Below are 19,572 nucleotides of genomic sequence, written 5' to 3'. Positions count from 1 at the left end.
TGTGATGTCACTGCTCTGTACTCTCTATCTGCCGCCAGGCACAGACAATGTCGTACCTAGTGTAAAGCCAACTGCACATAATGCTCTTCCGATAATTTCATGCTAAAGACTATACTGGTCACTGTGTTACCACAGTATAAACCAGTGTGAAAAGACTGGATCTGGGCAGGATAAGAAGGATTTTGGAAATATTTGAGACCATAATGTACAGCACTGAAAGAAGATTTCAAGTAGGGAAAAAAGGAGAGAGAAATGTAGGAAAAGGGGGTTTTCTGGCCTCCTTACTCTTTGTTGTTTATTAGCAGAGACCCCTCTTGCCCATGACCAATTATACAGGCAAATGTTTTTCTAAGGAAAAAGAGCCTGCACTCCCATACGCATTAATCACTCACTGATGCTTCCACAGGGATACTGACTCAACTGACAGAAATACAGCAGTATTCTTTAAAATCTGATTTCAAAATCTTTAGTCAAGCAATTTTTATATTAAGAATTATGTAAAAATAAAGAACATAATAATAATAATAATAATAATAATAAATCAGATAACGAATAAAACAACAAAAATAAGAATATATACAAAAACTACTTTTTACAGTAAAAATAGCTTTTAGAATAAATTGCAATTTATGACACAATATCATAAGATTTTTCTCAAAAATGTAATTTGTAAATATAATTCATATGTAGGCTACATCATATAAATGTAATATAAATTTTTCAATAATAATTATAGTTTAGAAATAATTCTTAGGCTACCACAAAGTCTGCAAATGACACCATAGAAAATACTCTTTTTTTTTTTTTAAAGAAAAGATAAAATCAAGATATAGGTATTAATAATTTTGTCAGTTTAAACCTTAAATTAACTGCGTAGCTTTGAATATCCAACGACTGACGGTAAATTCGATTAAATATGTTAACATTCTATTTTTTTTAAACTGTAGGTTACTAATAATCTGTAAAGCCACGAGGAACAAAACATATATTGTAAAACGACGACCAAATTATTTAAAATGTCCTTCAATAATCAAGGTTTCAGCATGAATTTTGAATGATCGTCACATTTTTATTATTAAATGAGATGACTGATTTATTATAGCACCTTGTTTCCATCCATAATAGACGTTGTTAACGGTAAACATTTATCTGGAGGCAGAGTAAAAAAAAGCTATCGGTCTGACGGTAAGGCATCAACTGTAACGTGTTTTGAGCATCGCTCACTGTCCATTCGATAACACCCTGCTCTCAGTAACCCTACTGCTGTTCCTAATTTCAATACCACGTGACGGTGGGAGTGAGTGAAGTTTAAATTCCCTTTCAGAAAGGCAGCTCAATTCATCCCCTATAAAAAATCATCCCTTTTATAGCGACATCTTATATAGCACGCTAAGGTATAACTTGCCTACTTGAGGATCCCTTCTCGAGCGAATCTCAGCCTGAGGTTCACACACACAGAAGGTATATCAAGATCAGTGAGGTGGAGGTAAGACAAATTATTTTCAATCACGTGTGATATCGGTAGCTAATACACTGGGGTTTAAGAAATTAAATAGGCTACTGCCTAAAATTATTATTCCTCATGAGAATATTTTCCTGCTTCCAGCCTATAGGCCTATGCATTTTTAGATTATTTTATTTAGTAGTGAAATAAGACAAACATCAAGCTATTTATTTTTGTTCAAACCTGACAAGATGTCAGTAACAGTCGAGTAAATAGACCAGCACAGTTACGAAACAATTTCAAGAATTAAATGTTTTGTGATTTACTGAGCCATTAATGACGTGTGCATCTAGGCCATATTTAATGTTTATTTCAAACAAACTGTAGTGTAGGCGATATATTCTGCTTCAATATATAAGTTTATTGACAAAAAAAAAAAAAAAAAAAAAAAAGAGAGAAGAATAAAGATTTTGTTTTAATTATTGAAGTCGAATGGGACAAATAAAGCAGAGGGGCCTTCACGTGAATTAAAGCCGATATTTTGACTTTTGGTAAACGTGATGCTGCAGCTTACATTGCCTACATTAAAAAAGATGGCTGAATGTCTGGGCAAACACTGTTTTACAGCAATATTTTATGAAAAAATATCCTTATTGTATTTGTCAATAAAAACGTAAGAGAGTAGGCTACCGTGGAAAAAAAATAAATAGGCTACAGACAACAGATTCATTACAGTAATACATTAGTCCGTTCTATTATTATTATTATTGTTTTGTTATTTATATTAGGCTATATTTAATATTATGTCTGTTTTAAACTATTAGCTAAAATGTTTAGAAATGAAGCGAACATACCTATAACAAACTGAACAAGAATGAACTTATAACAAACTTTCTACAAGCGGCAGGGTGCATTTTTATTTATTAATTTATTTTAAATCAAACACGTAGGCCTGGGCTATATCTAATCACACAGTGGAGCAAATGTTTTAGCTTTCATGAGGATGGACTGTACAGATTAACATTAAAAAAAAAATCTAAACATTTGTCTAAACCTATAGACGAAAGAACAGTGGCCCATGTGTCGTCCGGAATTGCTCTCAATAGGAGGATCAAACTAATATCATAACACCCATGACTGAGGCATATCTCTTAAAACAGAAAACCATCGTGCATTATTATTGCGTTTATTCTTATCTGATAGCATAACCTGTTTGGAAAATTACTTTGGCGAGAACGACAAACAGGTTTGAGAAGGACATTTTCAGGCTGTTGCCATTCATTCGGTCATGTCACCAGTAAATATAAGTCCAGGCTCCCACGGCCCTCGAACTTCTGCAGGTGATTTACTGATCTTTCAGCCTCGTGCTTCGAACCATTTACTCCAAAACCGCAACCATATTTCACTGGAAATGCTAGGACGTTTAAACGAAATCCTCATAGATTTTACATTCAAACATGCGAGCTTATATAAAGCGGAGCAAATATGCGAAACTGTGAAAATGACAGAAAGCTTATGATATATGAACTAAAAAAATACATTGTTATATGGTCATAGCTATAACGTTCAACCTGTTTGTGTCCGAGCATGGGTGATTCTTCAAATTATAGGCACTTTTGGCTAACTTAAAATCTTTTCAACTGTTGCCTATCTGTTAAAACATTTATCATATCCTTGTATAAAGATCTGATGATGGTCAGCCTGTGGGTAGTTTTGGTATAATGTGTGATGTGGTCAAATGTGTGATCACACGTTAGGCTACACCTTCTAAAGTCCGTTCTGTTCAAATACCGCCACGAGCCCCGTGGTAACACCGGTGAGTGATAATGACATTTTGACAAAAAAAAAGTCTTGGACTTGATAAATAACAGAAAAACAAAATGACCGAAAATGTCTTGTACTTGCCAATGCTCAATTCAAATTATTTCTAATTAATTCAAATGATTCAATAATGACTGGTATGGAAATGGTAATGACAGAATAAATCTTCTTTATTATAGCCTAATGTGCAAATCTTCAAATGAATTATATTTATAATCTTCAAATGGTCACTTTGCTGTCAGTAATTCTCATAGATGTCTCTACGAGGAACTAGACGAAAAAAACGAAAAAAAAAAAAAAAAAAAAAAAGCAGTTAAAATACTTTTTTTCTTATTCGAAATCGTCTTAAGTGACCTTAAACACAATTTCCCCCTATATCAAATAAAACCCAACATTTCAAATGTTATTGTTTTTGTCCTGATACTTGAGGTACAGTATTTTGAATACTTGCATTTTACACTGTTCATGCGGGGGAGAGAACAAGGAGACGAGGATACAAGTCATCTTTTACGATGAACAGACTTTGCTGTGCTCGTGAGTGAGTCACGCGCATCGGGTTGTCTCGGGTTTAGTGTTATTGAGAACTGAGCAACGTCAGCGATGAGACGCGGGGGGAAGGAGGGAAGGAGGGAATGAGCCACGATATTCACCCCAGCTGTTCTGTGGATACTCTGCATTTCCAAGAAAACATCACGTAGGGACCATTTGCCTCTGAGACGGGCACTCACCGGTGTTACCACGAGGCTCGCGGCGGTATTTGAACAGAAGCAGACTCTGGGGAAGAGACAGCTCTGTCTGCCCATGATCAGAGACAGGGGATGCTGAGCTGATACTAGTGCACTGGACTCAACGCCACACCGGGACGTAACTTCCTGCTGTAATGTCGCAGTGGACAGATTAATGCGGTTTGGAATGATATGGAGGATTTCAGAACATAATATTTTATGAGGTAATATTGCATTTGTTCTCAGTAGGTCACATCATGCTGCTCTGAAATCCTTGTGCCTAACTGAACCCTCACTTATGTGTGCATGGAAGGCGGTAATGCGATTAGACGCAGTTCATTTATTCTTCTTTATCAAATTAACGAGAGGGCGTCAGTCATTCATAAGCTAGGGCTTACTTTTAACAATATCTAAATATCGTCTTAGCATGTTATGTAAACAACGCAACCTGACGTTCAAATTACACTAACTATTCTATTGTCTATGATTACTAAAACGAATATAGACTTAAATATTTTAAATGAATTGTTGGGTGCACATTGTTTACGTGTCTAAAAAACTGATGATGCAGATAGGCCTAGGCTACTTATGATCTTGTTCGTGTCCTTTCGCCGCGAAGCATGCAGACCTAAGGCTTTTAAAGCATCACCTTAATTCATTCTGAAGGCACAGTGCTTGGTAAACTATAAGATGACAATAATTTCTATATTTTTCGTCATATTTTTGACGCAAAGGTGCGAAATCAAAATTTAAATAAATAAATAAAAATGCCTTCATATCGCAAATAAATAGAGGACTGGCGTGAATGCAAAAGAAGAAAAATACCCACATAGCCTACGTAGCTATCAGCACAGTTGGATATTTTAAACTGGCTACTGATCTTTATTTATTTATACAATTTTAAAATCAAAACAATAATAATGATTTCCCTATTTAATTTTAGGTCCGTGAAATGCTGAAAGTTCGTGATAAATTAACAATCAACAAAAACACGTATTTGTACACAAACCGAACTATTCAATAAATAATCAACAACAACTATTAATAATATTAGTTGCAGTGTTATATCACAACGAAAACGCAATGCACAACTAAAATAAAATGACACCACGGCCAGATAGCAAGAAGCATACCGTTATCTTACAATGCTAATGCCCCCCTTCCCCCATCCATCCATCCACACACTTATTCTTAAACATAATCCAAAAACAACCGAAAATGAAACTACAGTAGCCTATATTTTCAACTGAACCTTTTGTGTTATAAATGGACCCAATAATAATAATTTTTTTTTTCTTTTTTTAAGTGTCAAATCGTATTTAATTCCCATGGAATTTCACCACAGAAAGCTGCCAACACATTTCCAGCATTTTCAATGTTCCTTCTGTGATTGTCGAAATGACAGTGACAAAATTTGTGCAGTCATTGGATAACTAAACCAACATATGTTAAAAACAAATATTCTAATTCGATTCCAAAAGGGTCTGATGCTTTAAGTTTCAAAACAATTTTGGCTTTAGGAAACTCTTTTGGTACGGGTGCTTTATAGAACCAGAAACCATAATACTAATCTTAGAAGCCAAAAATGAAACATCAATGCAATTTTTTATCTCCAAAAAACCATATACGCTAACTAACTCAAAAACCCTTTATACAAGCAAAACGATTCTTGATAAGAAGAGTGATCTTTCCTAAACACAATGTCCTGCAAAATACCATTGAAGAAATAGTGCAGAATATAATTTTACTCACGCAGGAAGGAAAACTGTGTCTTACAGTGTTAGAATGGGTCTGTTCTTTAACACACACTGTATCCAGTCTGGTACAGAACCAAAAGGAAGACCAAAAGATACTGGACCTCTATTAAAATGTGCATCAAAACTGTATAACAAAACTAGATCTGGAAGATGGACCACCTGAAAACTTCTTACGGGTCCAGGCAAGAGATGATTTCAGGATTCCAAATGGCATTTCAATGAACTATGTGAATTCTGACCACAAAAGCATGCCTAATATAGTGCAGCCCATCCTCAAACAATTGTATTTTATTTTTTTAAAGTAAGGACAGTTGAAACTATGTCAGCGTTGAACATTTTGGACAACAGGCTCTGGAAATAGCCAGCCTACCTCAGTGTGCACAGAGCAGTATCTGCCAGGAATAGTTTAGCGGATTATATGTCTGGGGTGACAGAGATGTAAACAGAGCTCTCGCTCACTGGGCTTAGTTAAACAGTGTAAGTGAAAGGCACATTTTGGACTGGAAAAGTCCAGGGTTGACATGCTGTAGCCTCACAGTGCCTGTCAGACTTTATCTTTATTAGCTTTGGCAAATGCCTGGCCGAGTTTACACGGAATCCCGCTCTTCTCCTTTTATCTGAAGGGCGCACACTCACATTGTTTACATGCGTGGGATTAGGAGTGGGTGGGAGGAGGTGGGTTTCACTGTGAGTGTGAGAGCGGTATGGTGTCTGCCGTGGAGATAGGCAGCATTTATGAAGGCAATGTGCTGTAGTACAGTAATGAGACATACCTCTGGTGTGATGTCTGAGTGTGAGCAGAGAAGGGGCGTGAGAGCGGGGCTTAGTTTGTGACCTCCCTTAATGGAATCAGCAGTGTTTAGCATGCTTTCATAAAACCGAGGTGCCCGAATGCTGGAAGTGTAAATATTTAATCTTGCGATACTTCAGAACAAACGGATCTCGACCCCTTTCCTCGAAATGAATTGGCCAGGCCATGTTATTAGGACAGACTTTCCCTCACAAAATGTAAATGTTAATGTATGCTATTCCTCAGATTTTGCAGCCTGTGTCTTGTCTTTGTGTGTATAATCAATTACAGCAGACTATGAGAGTACAAAGAGGAATTATGGCATCTGTGGTATTTTCATTACACGTATATCATTAGATCATTTTTAGTTTGTTAAAACCACAGCGTACGTTTTTGTCATTGGCTCATTTTCAAATTTTTTGTCAAATGAAATAAGTATACAGTATACACTGGCTGAATAACTGAACATAATCAAGAAACAAAACTAAAAGAAACTATGTGTTCTAACCGATTGATTGATTGAATTTATTGAATGCATTATTTTCTTAGAATCGTAATCTTAATGTTTATTTTATTTTCAAATCATGATGCAAGTTTTTAGCAGAAAAGAATAAAACAAGCAATGAGATGCATGGGAATTCTCAATTTTCAATTTTTTATTTTATTCAAAATGTTAGTCATACAAGGGGGAAAACCCAGGTTTCAGTTTACATTCAGTTTTCATTAATCTGAAATGATTTTTCTATTCTGAAAGTTAATTTGTGAAGCCACTGTTAAACTAATATTTCTGTAATTTTACAGAAATGCTACAGGAGAAGGCCTCAGCTGTGGCTGATGAAGGTATGACCGTGGCCCAGTCGGGTGGGCGCCCTGAGCTTGCCAGTGATTCTTCGCATTTGGGCCTGCCTACAACTCCCAGCATTCCCCAGAACAGTGAGCCTGACCAGGTAGCCAATCAGCTGCATTCTTTTAATGACTCCTTACTAGTAGGTCTTCACATCTACAAAGAGGTGTAATGTAACATGACAGATTTATTGCTAAAACACAAAATCAATGAATTTTAGCAAGTTCATATATTTATTTCTGCTTTTTAAGATTCTTCACTGACAAAGACTAATTATCATATATCTTTTTTTTTTTTTTTTGCGTGGGCCTTTAGAACATTGAAAACATCAAAGTGGTTCTTCACGACAGGGAACTATGGAAGAAGTTTCACGAGGCCGGAACCGAGATGATCATCACCAAAGCAGGCAGGCAAGAAAAGTGTCATTTCCATCCACCCATCTTGATAGATTTTATACATTAGCAGAGACAAAGAGAAATGTGGTGTTGTAACAGGGATACAAAAACATAAGTAGGCCATCTTGCTTCCAGTAAGAAATGCAAATGTGAAACCTTATCAAGGGGCTCAGTCACATGAAATGCTGAACCTCTTTTAATGGAATGTTTATAAAATATTACGTGACTACACTAAAGCAAGGCTGAATTCCTGTGCCTACAGATATCTAATTGAAAACACAAACGGCTGCCCCGTGTGTTAGATTTAATGCGCCCTGTGGATTAGGAGCAGGACCCTGGATATTAAGCAGAGAATAAGTCAATGCCAGTCATAGCCAGCAGTTTCTCAGCGCTTCTCTGTGGAAAATGCAAAAGGTCACCACAATTTTTCTTTAATGCTGTAACATTGTGAAGGATGGGCTTTCCCTTGTCCAACTGATAAAGTGCTCCAAGAATCCTCAAACCCTTTGAAGAGCCAAAGCACTGTTCCGTTGACAGCTGCGCACAGAACAGGAGACTACTTCCTCATAGTTGCAACAACAGATGGGCTCATTTCATTTTACATACTTTAGTGTATAATGGACACCAGGCTCTGTTAAAGATGCTCAATATGTCAATCGAGCCATGAAGCAGGAAGAGCTTTTCACCATTTCATTTTCTTTTTTAGAGGGGATATGACTTGTAGGACATTAGACAGCCATTCAGTGAACTGTAAATCTTGAGAAAACTCACCAGGTTTCTTCACGATGGCTCCCATTACACAAAATTGAGGCCAATTTCATGCAATGCTTCTCATCGTGGTCTTGTGTTACATAGCAGGCTTGAGCCATGTCTGCATGGTACTGTATATGCCGTCTGACAGTATAGGTTTACGCTGAAGAATAATACACCCTTATATAAAATTCATCGGGTGTAGTACAGTTACAAAAATTGCTTATGACAATATTTTGCTTCTGTGAATTCCACAAACAAGGCAAAAATCCAAAGAATAATATCATGTTCAGATTTTAGTGGGTTAGACTTGAAGACCAAAACTGTTTTTGTAATCAAAAAGCAATTTACTTAGCATTAACAGTAAAACAATCCCCTAGTTATGCGACTAGTGCTACTTTCTTTGCAGAGAAAGTGGGTCATACATTGTGTTTAAAAATATTCTGGGTTCATTTTAAGCTCAGTTAACATCCTTTGTGGCATAATGTTGATTACCACAAAGATTTCCACATTAAACCTAAAATGACAGCAAAATTGATGATTTAAACAGCTTCACAGCTTAAATAATACACAGGTTTTAACAGAATTCAGTGCATTAATAAAATGACACATATTTCTGCTTTTAAATCCGCCAAAATTGGATCCATTTATTTCCAAGTTAAGTGCCTTATTGCCATTGTTGGGGAAAGTTACTTTTAAAAGTAATGCCTTACAATATTGCGTTACTCCCTAAAAAAGTAACTAAATACGTTACTTAGTTACTTTTTATGGAAAGTAATGTGTTACATTACTTTTGCGTTACTTTCACGTTATTTTTTAAATATGAGCAGGGCTTGATTGTTTTTAATATAAGAAGTTCTATTAATAGCAAATGTAAAAGCCCTTTCACACCAAAAAGTGTAATGAATAAACCTCAGGCTGAAGGAAAAGTAAATTCACGTCTGTACAGTAGAACACAGGAGAAGAAGGTTCAACACTCTTCAGCAATAAAAAAAAAAACAATGAAGCACAATTGTTAGTTTATCTAAAGTCATTTTTTAATTATTTAGTATGGTTGAACTGGATCATTAAAGGTCAGCAGCAAAGACACTGTTAATAAAATGGGAATAGATACATTTGTGTTATTTAATATATTTAGTTATTGCAGGTTTGCGTCATATTCTGAGTTTGCATTTCACTGTTTTGATTAATTTTGATGAATACTAAATCTGTTTTGTTTTTTGTTTTTTTGTGAGTGGGATGAATTAATGCACATTCACATTTAGTCTAGAACTACAGTAACATGTTCACACAGCGCACACAACGCCTCCATACTTCCGATTTCTCCCAATATGGGAACAGGAGGCTTGTCAGTCAAAAAATGGGAATACAAAGTAACTGGCGTTACTTTTTTGAAAAAGTAACTCAGATATTTTCTTGTAAATTAAAAAGTAATGCGTTACTTTACTAGTTACTTGAAAAAAGTAATCTGATTACGTAACTCGCGTTACTTGTAATGCATTACCCCAACACTGCTTATTGCGACGTCCATTTTTGCGAAGCAAATTTTGCAAGTAATTTTTTATAATTTTTTAGGTGCTCAACATTATGAATATGCTGTTGATTTAACTTAATTTGCGTTGAACTCAGAATTTTCCTTTGAAGAAGTGACGAAACCTAACTAAAAATCTGCTACAACACGTCTTATTGCATACAGCCTGTGGCCCAGTACTAAGCACTAAGCATGACTATTGAAAGCAGCCGGCTGGTGTTTCTTGTACACAGCCTGTCAGAGTAAGCATCAGCTAGGCTGATGAGAGAAGCTCGGTGCCCCGTTCGATCATGTCTCCCAGGCCCTAAAGGTCCTAATCTTTGCTTCATCATCAAGCTCCTTTTGATCTAACCATTCTGCCGACTCCTTCAGATAGTATGAATCACTAAAAGCGCAGGCGTACAAAAGAACTAAAAGAAACAGCTGGCATAATGCGCATGCTGACATGACACCGATATGATACACCTTCATACTTGCCATTTCTCATTGTTGCCAGGCTCACCCATAAACAGTGCTTTTACTGAGTCATCATTTACTTGCCCTCATGTCATTCCAAACCTCTCTGACTTTCTTCTGGGGAACGCAGAAAAAAAAAAAACTAGCCATGTGATCTACTGTGGCAGCCATTATGTCAAAGTGTTACAGAAATGGAAAGAGCATTACACATCCCTCAGGTGTTTACACATGCGTCTTGAGTAAATGGGTTTTACTCCAGACTTATTACATCCTCACTGTTAGTACTGTAAATAGTGAAGTAAATTTTTCCTAACTGTATTTTCCTAACATGAATAATTTGTATATAATGTATATAATAATGTATATATATATATATATATATATATTTTTTTTTTTCCAGCATTTAGGTTCATGTTAATTTGACATACACCAAAACATTTTTAAAAGTTGTATACATGTATTAAAAAAGGAACACAATGAACAATAGCATATTTATAAATTGACTTTATTAATACACACTCATAATTAACCTAGATTTAAAAATACAGTTTAAATAAAAAGTACAATTCTATAAAAATGTAGTAAAAGTTCATTTGTTAGTTCATGATACCAAATGCTAATATTAACTAATTGAACCTAATTGTCAAGTGTATAAACTATGTCAGAACCAACAGCAAAATAAGACAGTGGATGATAATTTTTGCAATTATTGACACCTAAGGACAAGGAAACATCATTATCAAAGCAGACTGGTGGACAGGTTTAAGATGTTCCTAGTGGCTTAAAGCAACTGTATAGCAATCTCTTGCCCAGAGTGATTTACATTGATTGGATTGTAGACCTGAGCCAGACATGGAGCTTTACCTTTCCCTGAGCTCTACACTCTAGGTATTAAAGGTATGCTTTCAGGGAACTTTTTACATAGTGCAGGCCTGAGCAGCTCTGCATTTGCAAATGCAATGAAATTATTCAGTTCAGGGCACATTTATTTGCCATAATAAATGTATGACTGTTGGTGGAACCTCAAGAAAGTAATGCACTGTAGTGGAACTTTCTGGAGGAGTGGGGTGGTGCAATGGGGCTGTTTAACTGTCTGCCCTTTAAAAGACCTGCCATTAAAAAAGCACTCAGAGTTTATAAGGGGACTTGATCTTTTTGCAACTTTGCAGATCAGATAAAAAAAAAAGGATCTTTTAGATAATTCATGTAAAGAGGTCACCGAAGGTACAGTAGCTCCATTTATCTGTTTTATGACCGCATCTGCTATATTAGCATATTCTGTCTGTCATCTCAGCTTTAACTGTATCTGAACAAAATATAGATCCCACATTTTATAGAGCGGCTCCTTCAAAACAGAGTCAATCCCTAAAAATGTATATCTGTCCAAAAGCAAATCAGTTCCAGGTACAGATCAAGACTCCTTATATGGGGTTGTCGAGGATAACAGTTAAATTTTATGCTTTAGGTTTCATGATTTTTTTTTTAAGTTTAGCCTTATATAATGGGATGCTTGAGCATGCAGCCTTCTTTGAGATTAAAGAGACCTTACGCGCTTCTTAAACAACTAATCTGTCCTAAAAACAGGTTAAGATGTTATCTGATCATGATCTTCCACATGTACAGCACATACCTACAGATAATTGAAATTGTGTTACTCTCAGACCCTTGGTGCATACAGATAACACTAACAGAAGAGCATAAAATACAAGCCTGCGTAGATGTGATTGAAAGAGAATGACCTCAGTGAGCACAAAAGCGCATTAACAAGTTGGCAAGTTAGATCTAAATCGCATTTAAGGACAAATCCACAGTAATATGTAGATAAAAAAAGACTTCATAAAACAGAAATACAATTATTGTTCAAAATAGTAATGAATAAATTAATAAAATTATTTCTCATATTTTTACAACACCTTAAATGATGAAGTTCTATCTATTTCAATATGACATCATCTTTTAATGGTAAGGCACTATTTTTAACCCTTGATGGTATTTGCACATTTTTTAGGCGAATGTTTCCCAGCTACAAAGTTAAAGTCACAGGAATGAATCCCAAGACCAAATACATCCTTTTAACTGACATTGTTCCAGCTGATGACCATCGGTATAAGTTCTGTGACAACAAGTGGTGAGTTTAAATTTGTCTATATTTAATGTTCTTTTTTTGTTTTTTTGAGCCAGGCTCACAATAGAATAATTAGAACAACCACATTCTGTAAACTTGGAAATTCTGCTTGAACATGCAATAGCAAATGTGTGTGTGGATCAGAAAAGTGACTAGTCCCTTGAGGCATCTGGACAAACACAATCTGGACGAAAATGAGCATGTTTTACATTCTGCTGTCTCCTCCAGTCTATTTAATTCTAAGTTGTTGACATGAGTGGACAAATTGTGCCTTTCGCCATTCTACGCAGTACAATTTTTAACACACTTCATAATCGGTTCAGTAAATATGAACTGCCAATAAACTATATAATAATATAATAATTATAAATTTTTGGTTTACATTTGATTTTACCTTTACTTATACTTTGCATTCATGAATATAATGTTGGTTAATAAGAAACAACAAAGAATTTTTGGCCTGGTTTGTAACAGTTTTTTTTAATAAAATGAAGATTTATCCAATAAAACACTTTTTGCAAAGGCCAACATTGTAGGAAACTCAAATTGCAGCCATATTTATTAGCAAACAAAGAGCAGTCTGCATCAGTTTATTCTTGCAATGCTAGCTGGTTCTGGCTTTGGATTGTCATTAGCACATAGTTAATTACTGTAGGCCACAGCAGGCAGTTTGTCAAAACCAATGTGCTTAAAACAGCTGGGTTATTCACGCTGTCCTCTTTGTGACCCTGTGCCTCTGGCAATGCCACTAGATATGGGCACTATCCACCCATCCAACAATTGGCACCAGAAATAAGTCAGATCTGGTTGAATCCAGCATGAAAAAATTAAATAAAACAATGATGGCACGCAAATCTCAAAGAATTGCATGTTTTGTTACGAGAACGAGTATTTTATGACCATTTTTCAAAATCTGTGGGATAGACTGGAATTCCCGCATTTGCCAGCATTGGTTCTGGAGATCTTCAGCGACACCTTCAAGGCACACAATTAGCAGTGATGTTATGGGCAAAGCAGCCACCCCAAATCTTTGGGAATTACTCCCATAATGTCACGGACATTACCACTCATGGTCTGAATCTGTCATTTATGTACAGATGTTCTGCATAAAGCCTTTCTGTAGCCTGCGGCTATATCCTATAGAACTTGTGCAACACTGAAAAACAGTTTTCCTTTTAAAAGTGTTATGGCGTGATGTCAGGGTGCTGGAAATCTGGGGGACAGTCTAAATCACTACACCAACAACTATTAGCTACAGGTCTTAAGCAAATCTGGCTAGTTGCATCTAAGGGTTGTCAAAACAAAAAAAAAATTATTATGTTCTTTTGCATAGGATGGTGGCAGGAAAAGCAGAGCCTGCCATGCCTGGAAGACTCTACGTCCACCCAGACTCTCCTGCAACAGGGGCCCATTGGATGAGACAGCTGGTCTCCTTTCAAAAGCTGAAGCTCACAAACAACCACCTTGATCCATTCGGGCATGTGAGTGGCCATAAACAAACTATTTTCAAAAAATCTGAGCTTTGACTTTGGATTTGATGAGACAGTGGGTAAAATAAGAGAGAACTACAAGGTGGACTAGGTTGGACACAAAATGTAGTGGACATAGCAACCAATCTGTTGTTTGGTATTGTGACAATCATCCAAGTGAAACATATTAACTAAAAAAAGAAGTGTAGGGTGGGGGCTTGGCTTCCCCTGTCAGTTGTAGATTGTATGGAGGCAGATTTGAATGCAACCTTAAGCTCAATTTATTTTTAATTTCTTTAAACTGAAATTAAATTGGAATTAAATTTTCAAGCAAAGCTGTCAAACAAACATGTTTAAGTCTATTTGGACAAACATTTTGTTTCGTTGCTAAAAATTACTCAATTGGATTATTCAATTGGAATTACAATTCTGCGTCCTGTTCAGTTCTGAATGAATACACCTTATGTGAGAGCTGTGGTAAGGATCATCTTAAGAAAGTAGGAGAGAGGAGAAGAGAGACAGTGGAGCAGAGGTGAGGAGTCTGACCATGGCAGCGCTGCCCAAATGAGCCTGTGGACCTAGCTTGTCTGATGCAATAACATCAGAAACAAACTCATTAGGTACATAACCTGTCAGAACGGCACAAAGTTGGCCTGTCAGGATTAGTTGAATGCCTAGGAAGTGATAAGGGTGAGTAATGAGCTAGGAAAGAGGTTGCTAAGCTCTACTGACGCCCACAGCAACGGGGACACCACGGCTGGCTGAAAGCCCCAATACAGGCCGCCACTGTAGCCATGCTAGTGCACGCCACACAAGTTACAGTCAAAACAAACGCAAAAGGAGTCTAGGAGTCCCAGATATCACAATTTTGTGCTGGTGATAATTATTTTTTATGTTATGAATACTGTATATACAATATTGGCCAATACATTAAAAAAACTCAATTATCAACTGATAACCAATATTTCTGGATTTATTGGCATTTCCACTACACCATGCTTTGATTTCCTTTGCTAGGCCACTGACCACACAGACATCCAACACCCAAAGATATTTATAAGCTCTCTGTGGACTGATCTTGCAGGGACGTTTTTGGGTGCAGGACCATCTAGCTTTAAGGTCACATGACACAACTTTTATTCCCCAAAATAGATCTTAGATTAAAAGAAAAATTTGAGATGAAAGGCAAGGGCCAGCCTCGGAGTCTGCATTGATCTGAAAAGGGTGCTTGAATAATATACTTGGACAGCACGCATCAGTGTATCTGAATCAACAGTGCAGCTCGTATCACATGGTATTACCTCAAGACGCTAGCCAGCCAACCAGGCAAAGGTCACATGTGTCTGCATTCACCCATTGAAGCACTCAAACCATTCATTTGGCTTGGGCTACCGTCTGTGTCTGAGATGGGGGGTATTGACCTGAGGTTGCCCTCTGTGCACTAGTGCTCCGAACTCCTCTTAAAAAAATGCAGCCACGAGAGCTGCCTCACTCTCTTTCTGAGAGTCGACATAACAAAGGGAAAGGCCTTGATGCTACTTGGCCCTGACAGAACTGTGTTGGGGATGACCCTAGCTAAACGCTTCACTGAACACCAAACACATGGACGCACTGAGCAGACTGGTAGAACACTATGATCAAACACAGATACACAAAAGATCAAATTGGATTACTTGCATACAAGAATAAAACCTCTTGACATATTTATTGATAATGTCATTTTAACATATAATTAAAGCCTCATTAGTGTTCAACATACAGTTTTGTACATTTTGATATTCCCAAAAACATACAATATGGGTGTAAGAGGATCATACATATAGGTATTTATGTATTCAAAGCTTCAGAAATGTACATTTTTAAATGAAAAATGTACTGTAGGAATGATGAAAAAAATATATTATAAAATATTTTTGAGGGATCATGTGACACTGAAGACTGGAGTAATGGCTGCTGAAAATTCAGCGTTGCCCTCACAGGAATAAATTACAAAATAAATTTTAAATATGGTTAAAATACATAAGTTCTTTTAAATATATATATATATATATATTAGAATATTACTACTGTATGTTTTAGAACTATATTTTTGTAACTTACTACATTTAAATAAATGCAGCCTTTGTGAGCATAAGAGACTTTCAAAAACATTTATTATGACCCCAAAGCCTTTGAAGTTGTGTAAATATTCATAATCCTTGGATATATACTTTATATACACTGAAATTAACACATTTTAAAACAAATATTTATCATTATGTGTGTGTGTGTTTGTGTGTGTTTATAAATGTAATGGGTCAATAGATGTGCTGCAACAGTAATTTTAGTTACAATATACTATACAGATATATAGCTTTTTTTTTAGCTATGATGAAATTGAAAATATTTATGTAATTGATTAAATAAATACAATAAATTCAACCCAATAATTTAATATCCTGTAACCCTAAAATGATTCATTAACAATGTACATATCTTAAGTTTTTCATGCGTCAATTGCTGTCAGTCTGTTAATAATACAATTGTATTTCAATTGCATGAAAATGTACATGCATATGAAAAAAAAAAAAAAATAGAAAAGGTCTGTTTTTGATATTCTATCCGAATTTCTGTTATCAGATCATCTTGAACTCAATGCACAAATACCAGCCCAGGTTACACATTGTGAAGGCTGATGAGAACAATGCCTTTGGCTCCAAGAACACGGCCTACTGCACTCACGTCTTCCATGAGACAGCTTTCGTCTCTGTGACATCCTATCAGAACCATAAGGTGCCAACAGAACCTGCCCATAATACTATTGCAAACTAATACACCTGCAGTTATTTTTAAAATACACTGCAATTACTAACATGTTTGTTTGTTTTTTATAGATCACCCAGTTAAAAATTGAGAACAATCCTTTTGCCAAAGGTTTCCGTGGCAGCGATGAGGGTGATTTGCGTGTGTCCAGATTTCAAGGGTAAGATTATAATTTAAAATATGCTCAATAATGTACCAAACAGATATCTTACTGACCAAGTGCCCCCTTTCCTAGGAAAGATGACCCTGTGATTTCTAAAAACATGGTCCGGCAGCGGCTTATCTCATCACACGGCCATCTGTCAGGAAAACTGGGTGCAGGTGTGCTGAGTAGCCACCCGCAGGGGGTTTCACACTATCAGTATGACAGTGGTGTCTCTCTACCACACTCAGATTCCCAGGAAGCTAACTCCTTCCCATCTAGACGGGAATCCAGCCTTCTTTACCACTGCTTCAAGCACAGAGGTACATAGCTGTGGCAACCACCTTAATTGCTAAAAAATAATAATAATTGGTTAATCCTGACTAGAGATGCATGATTTTTAGTAGTCAGTTTAATAAGTCAGTTAGTCATAGTCAGTCAGTTTTTATATATTTGATATCAGCTTTGCTCATATCCTGTATTTTTACATTTACATTTCCTTTGCAGTTATCTAACATTCACTTAAAATTCTGATTGAAAAATGCTAATAATTTTATAGCACAAATGTAATCTTTAATCAATCTCAAAATAAATTCACAGTTCTTATACTCTACATTATAGTACTGTTGCCTAAATTCAGTTGTAGAATTTAAAATGATTAAATTCAATCATTTTAAATGCTACAGGTAAATTTATGCATCATAGCATTAGTTTTTAATAATATAATATAATATAATATAATATAATATAATATAATATAATATAATATAATATAATATAATATAATATAATATAATATAATATAATATAATATAATATAATATAATATAATATAATTATTGGCATGGGTGTAGCTCTAGTCCTGACATAAATTATGATTAGCTGCATTTGTTTATGAAGCATTTTGAGATTTAAAAAAAATTATTAAAATGATGAATTTTCAGCTATGTGTATTCATTATATTTTCTTTTAGATAACACAAGGCATTTAGAACTGGGATGCAAACGACCCTATCTTGAATCAGCATCTGCAGTTACAGATGAGCACTACTTCCGCTCCCCTCCATCTTACGATCCAGCCCTGCTGTCCCACCCATACTGCAGCGAGGCGTTGGGCTCTAGAGAGGCATGTATGTATGGAGGAATGGAGGGAGAGGCAGGTGGCACAGTGGGTGCCAATGATCTCCCGGCCCCCTCCTTGAACTGCAATATGTGGGCGTCAGTGCAGCCGTATCCTCGTTACAGCATGCAAACTGTGGAGGCTATGCCATACCAGCCCTTTCCTGCCCACTTCAACAGCACAGCCTCCGTTCCCTCTGTGGTTTCCCATCACTCACCATCCATGCAGCATCCACATCCAGCACCTCCCGACCTAGTTACATTTACCACACAGCGGGTGTTGCCACCAACACCATCTTCAGCTTCTTCCTCCCCCTCTGTCCCTGCCCCCTGTGATACAGCACATTCCTCGCTGTTTCATAGGAAGCCTGGATCGCCGTTACATTCACAAAGGGATTTCACAGGTTATCTGACCCACAGCCCCATTTCAACACGAGAACCAACCTATCAATACCAAACAGGCCTCTGCAGTGTTGGGCCACACTGGACTGACAGTTAAAGAGTGACCCACAGCACAATCTACAACTGTATTCCTCTTCAGCTAAGAGCAACAAACTCTCTCTGAACAACAACTGCAATGAGATTATTTTTATGTAGAACAATGATACGAAATTGTAGTATTGGAAGCCCACAATTTGTGGCACTGTGTATTTATTTGAATTTAAGATATGACTAGAGTTGCAGTTCATGCATGGGTGGTGAAGCCAAGCACAAACGCGTACCTAATGCACTATTGTTAGAATTAAAGGGATAGCTCAGTCAAAAATAAAAAAAATCTTATTTGATGATGAAAGTTGATCATTAAAGTTTGCAATGCCACGAGGGCAAGAAAACAATGACAAAATGTAATTTTTGGGTGAACTGTCCTTTTAAGTTGAACCTTTTCAGTGCTGACTTTTTGTATGAAGCACAAAATGTGTGTGTACCAATTGAAATTGTGCTCTGTCTGGATTATATTGAGAAGTTTAGTTGTTAGTTAAAGGCGCAATATGTAATTTTTCTGCTTTAAAAATAGCAGATATCACTATATCTATGTTATATATATTTTTTAGTTGTGTACTTACATTATCCTGAAAGTTTCCACGAACTTTAAAATCCAGAGAAAATTATAGTTTAATTAGAAGACACGGCACGTTTCTTTATTTCCGTTTTGTCGCCTGTCTATGGCGTCATATAAACTTTGACCCCTCTAGTTTATCTAACTTCCTGCGGAACCGCCAAATACAAAGGTGAACAGAAGCAAAGACGAGACGAAGAAGAAAAAGTAGTAGCTAGTCTTGATCGAGACTATTATATTGTATATTTATATTGTTTATATTCGTATTTATACCTCAATCAATAACTTAGTTATGGATCATGATTATGCTTTGCCTGCACGTTCTGTGAAGCGCAAATGTACGGGT

The 19,572-nt window shown here is 36.3% G+C and overlaps 1 protein-coding gene across 1 annotated transcript; it reads left to right on the top strand.

Annotated features, from left to right (window-relative positions):
- Positions 1-3,924: 3,924 nt before the first annotated feature.
- On the top strand, positions 3,925-18,780 carry LOC132123238 (T-box transcription factor TBX4-like). Its single transcript, XM_059533810.1, has 9 exons — positions 3,925-4,214; positions 7,339-7,484; positions 7,697-7,791; positions 12,522-12,641; positions 13,972-14,119; positions 16,727-16,879; positions 16,981-17,069; positions 17,145-17,374; positions 18,025-18,780. The coding sequence occupies exons 2-9, from the start codon at positions 7,341-7,343 to the stop codon at positions 18,666-18,668; spliced, it is 1,623 nt and encodes a 540-aa protein (XP_059389793.1). The 5' UTR covers positions 3,925-4,214; positions 7,339-7,340; the 3' UTR covers positions 18,669-18,780.
- Positions 18,781-19,572: the final 792 nt, after the last annotated feature.

This window comes from Carassius carassius, chromosome 41, assembly GCF_963082965.1.
Source record: "Carassius carassius chromosome 41, fCarCar2.1, whole genome shotgun sequence".
In the NCBI taxonomy this organism is placed as follows: Eukaryota; Metazoa; Chordata; class Actinopteri; order Cypriniformes; family Cyprinidae; genus Carassius; species Carassius carassius.
Note: the sequence above shows the minus strand (reverse complement) of the source record. Positions and strands in the feature narration are given on the sequence as shown.

What these genes read in the sequence shown, in the direction of transcription:
- LOC132123238 (XM_059533810.1), top strand. Translation starts at nt 7,341, where the DNA reads ATGCTACAGGAGAAGGCCTCAGCTGTGGCTGATGAAGGTATGACCGTG. An exon ending in AGAACAGTGAGCCTGACCAG is followed by an intron (nt 7,485 to 7,696) that starts GTAGCCAATCAG and finishes GTGGGCCTTTAG; the next exon opens with AACATTGAAAACATCAAAGT. An exon ending in CGTGTGTCCAGATTTCAAGG is followed by an intron (nt 17,070 to 17,144) that starts GTAAGATTATAA and finishes CCCCTTTCCTAG; the next exon opens with GAAAGATGACCCTGTGATTT.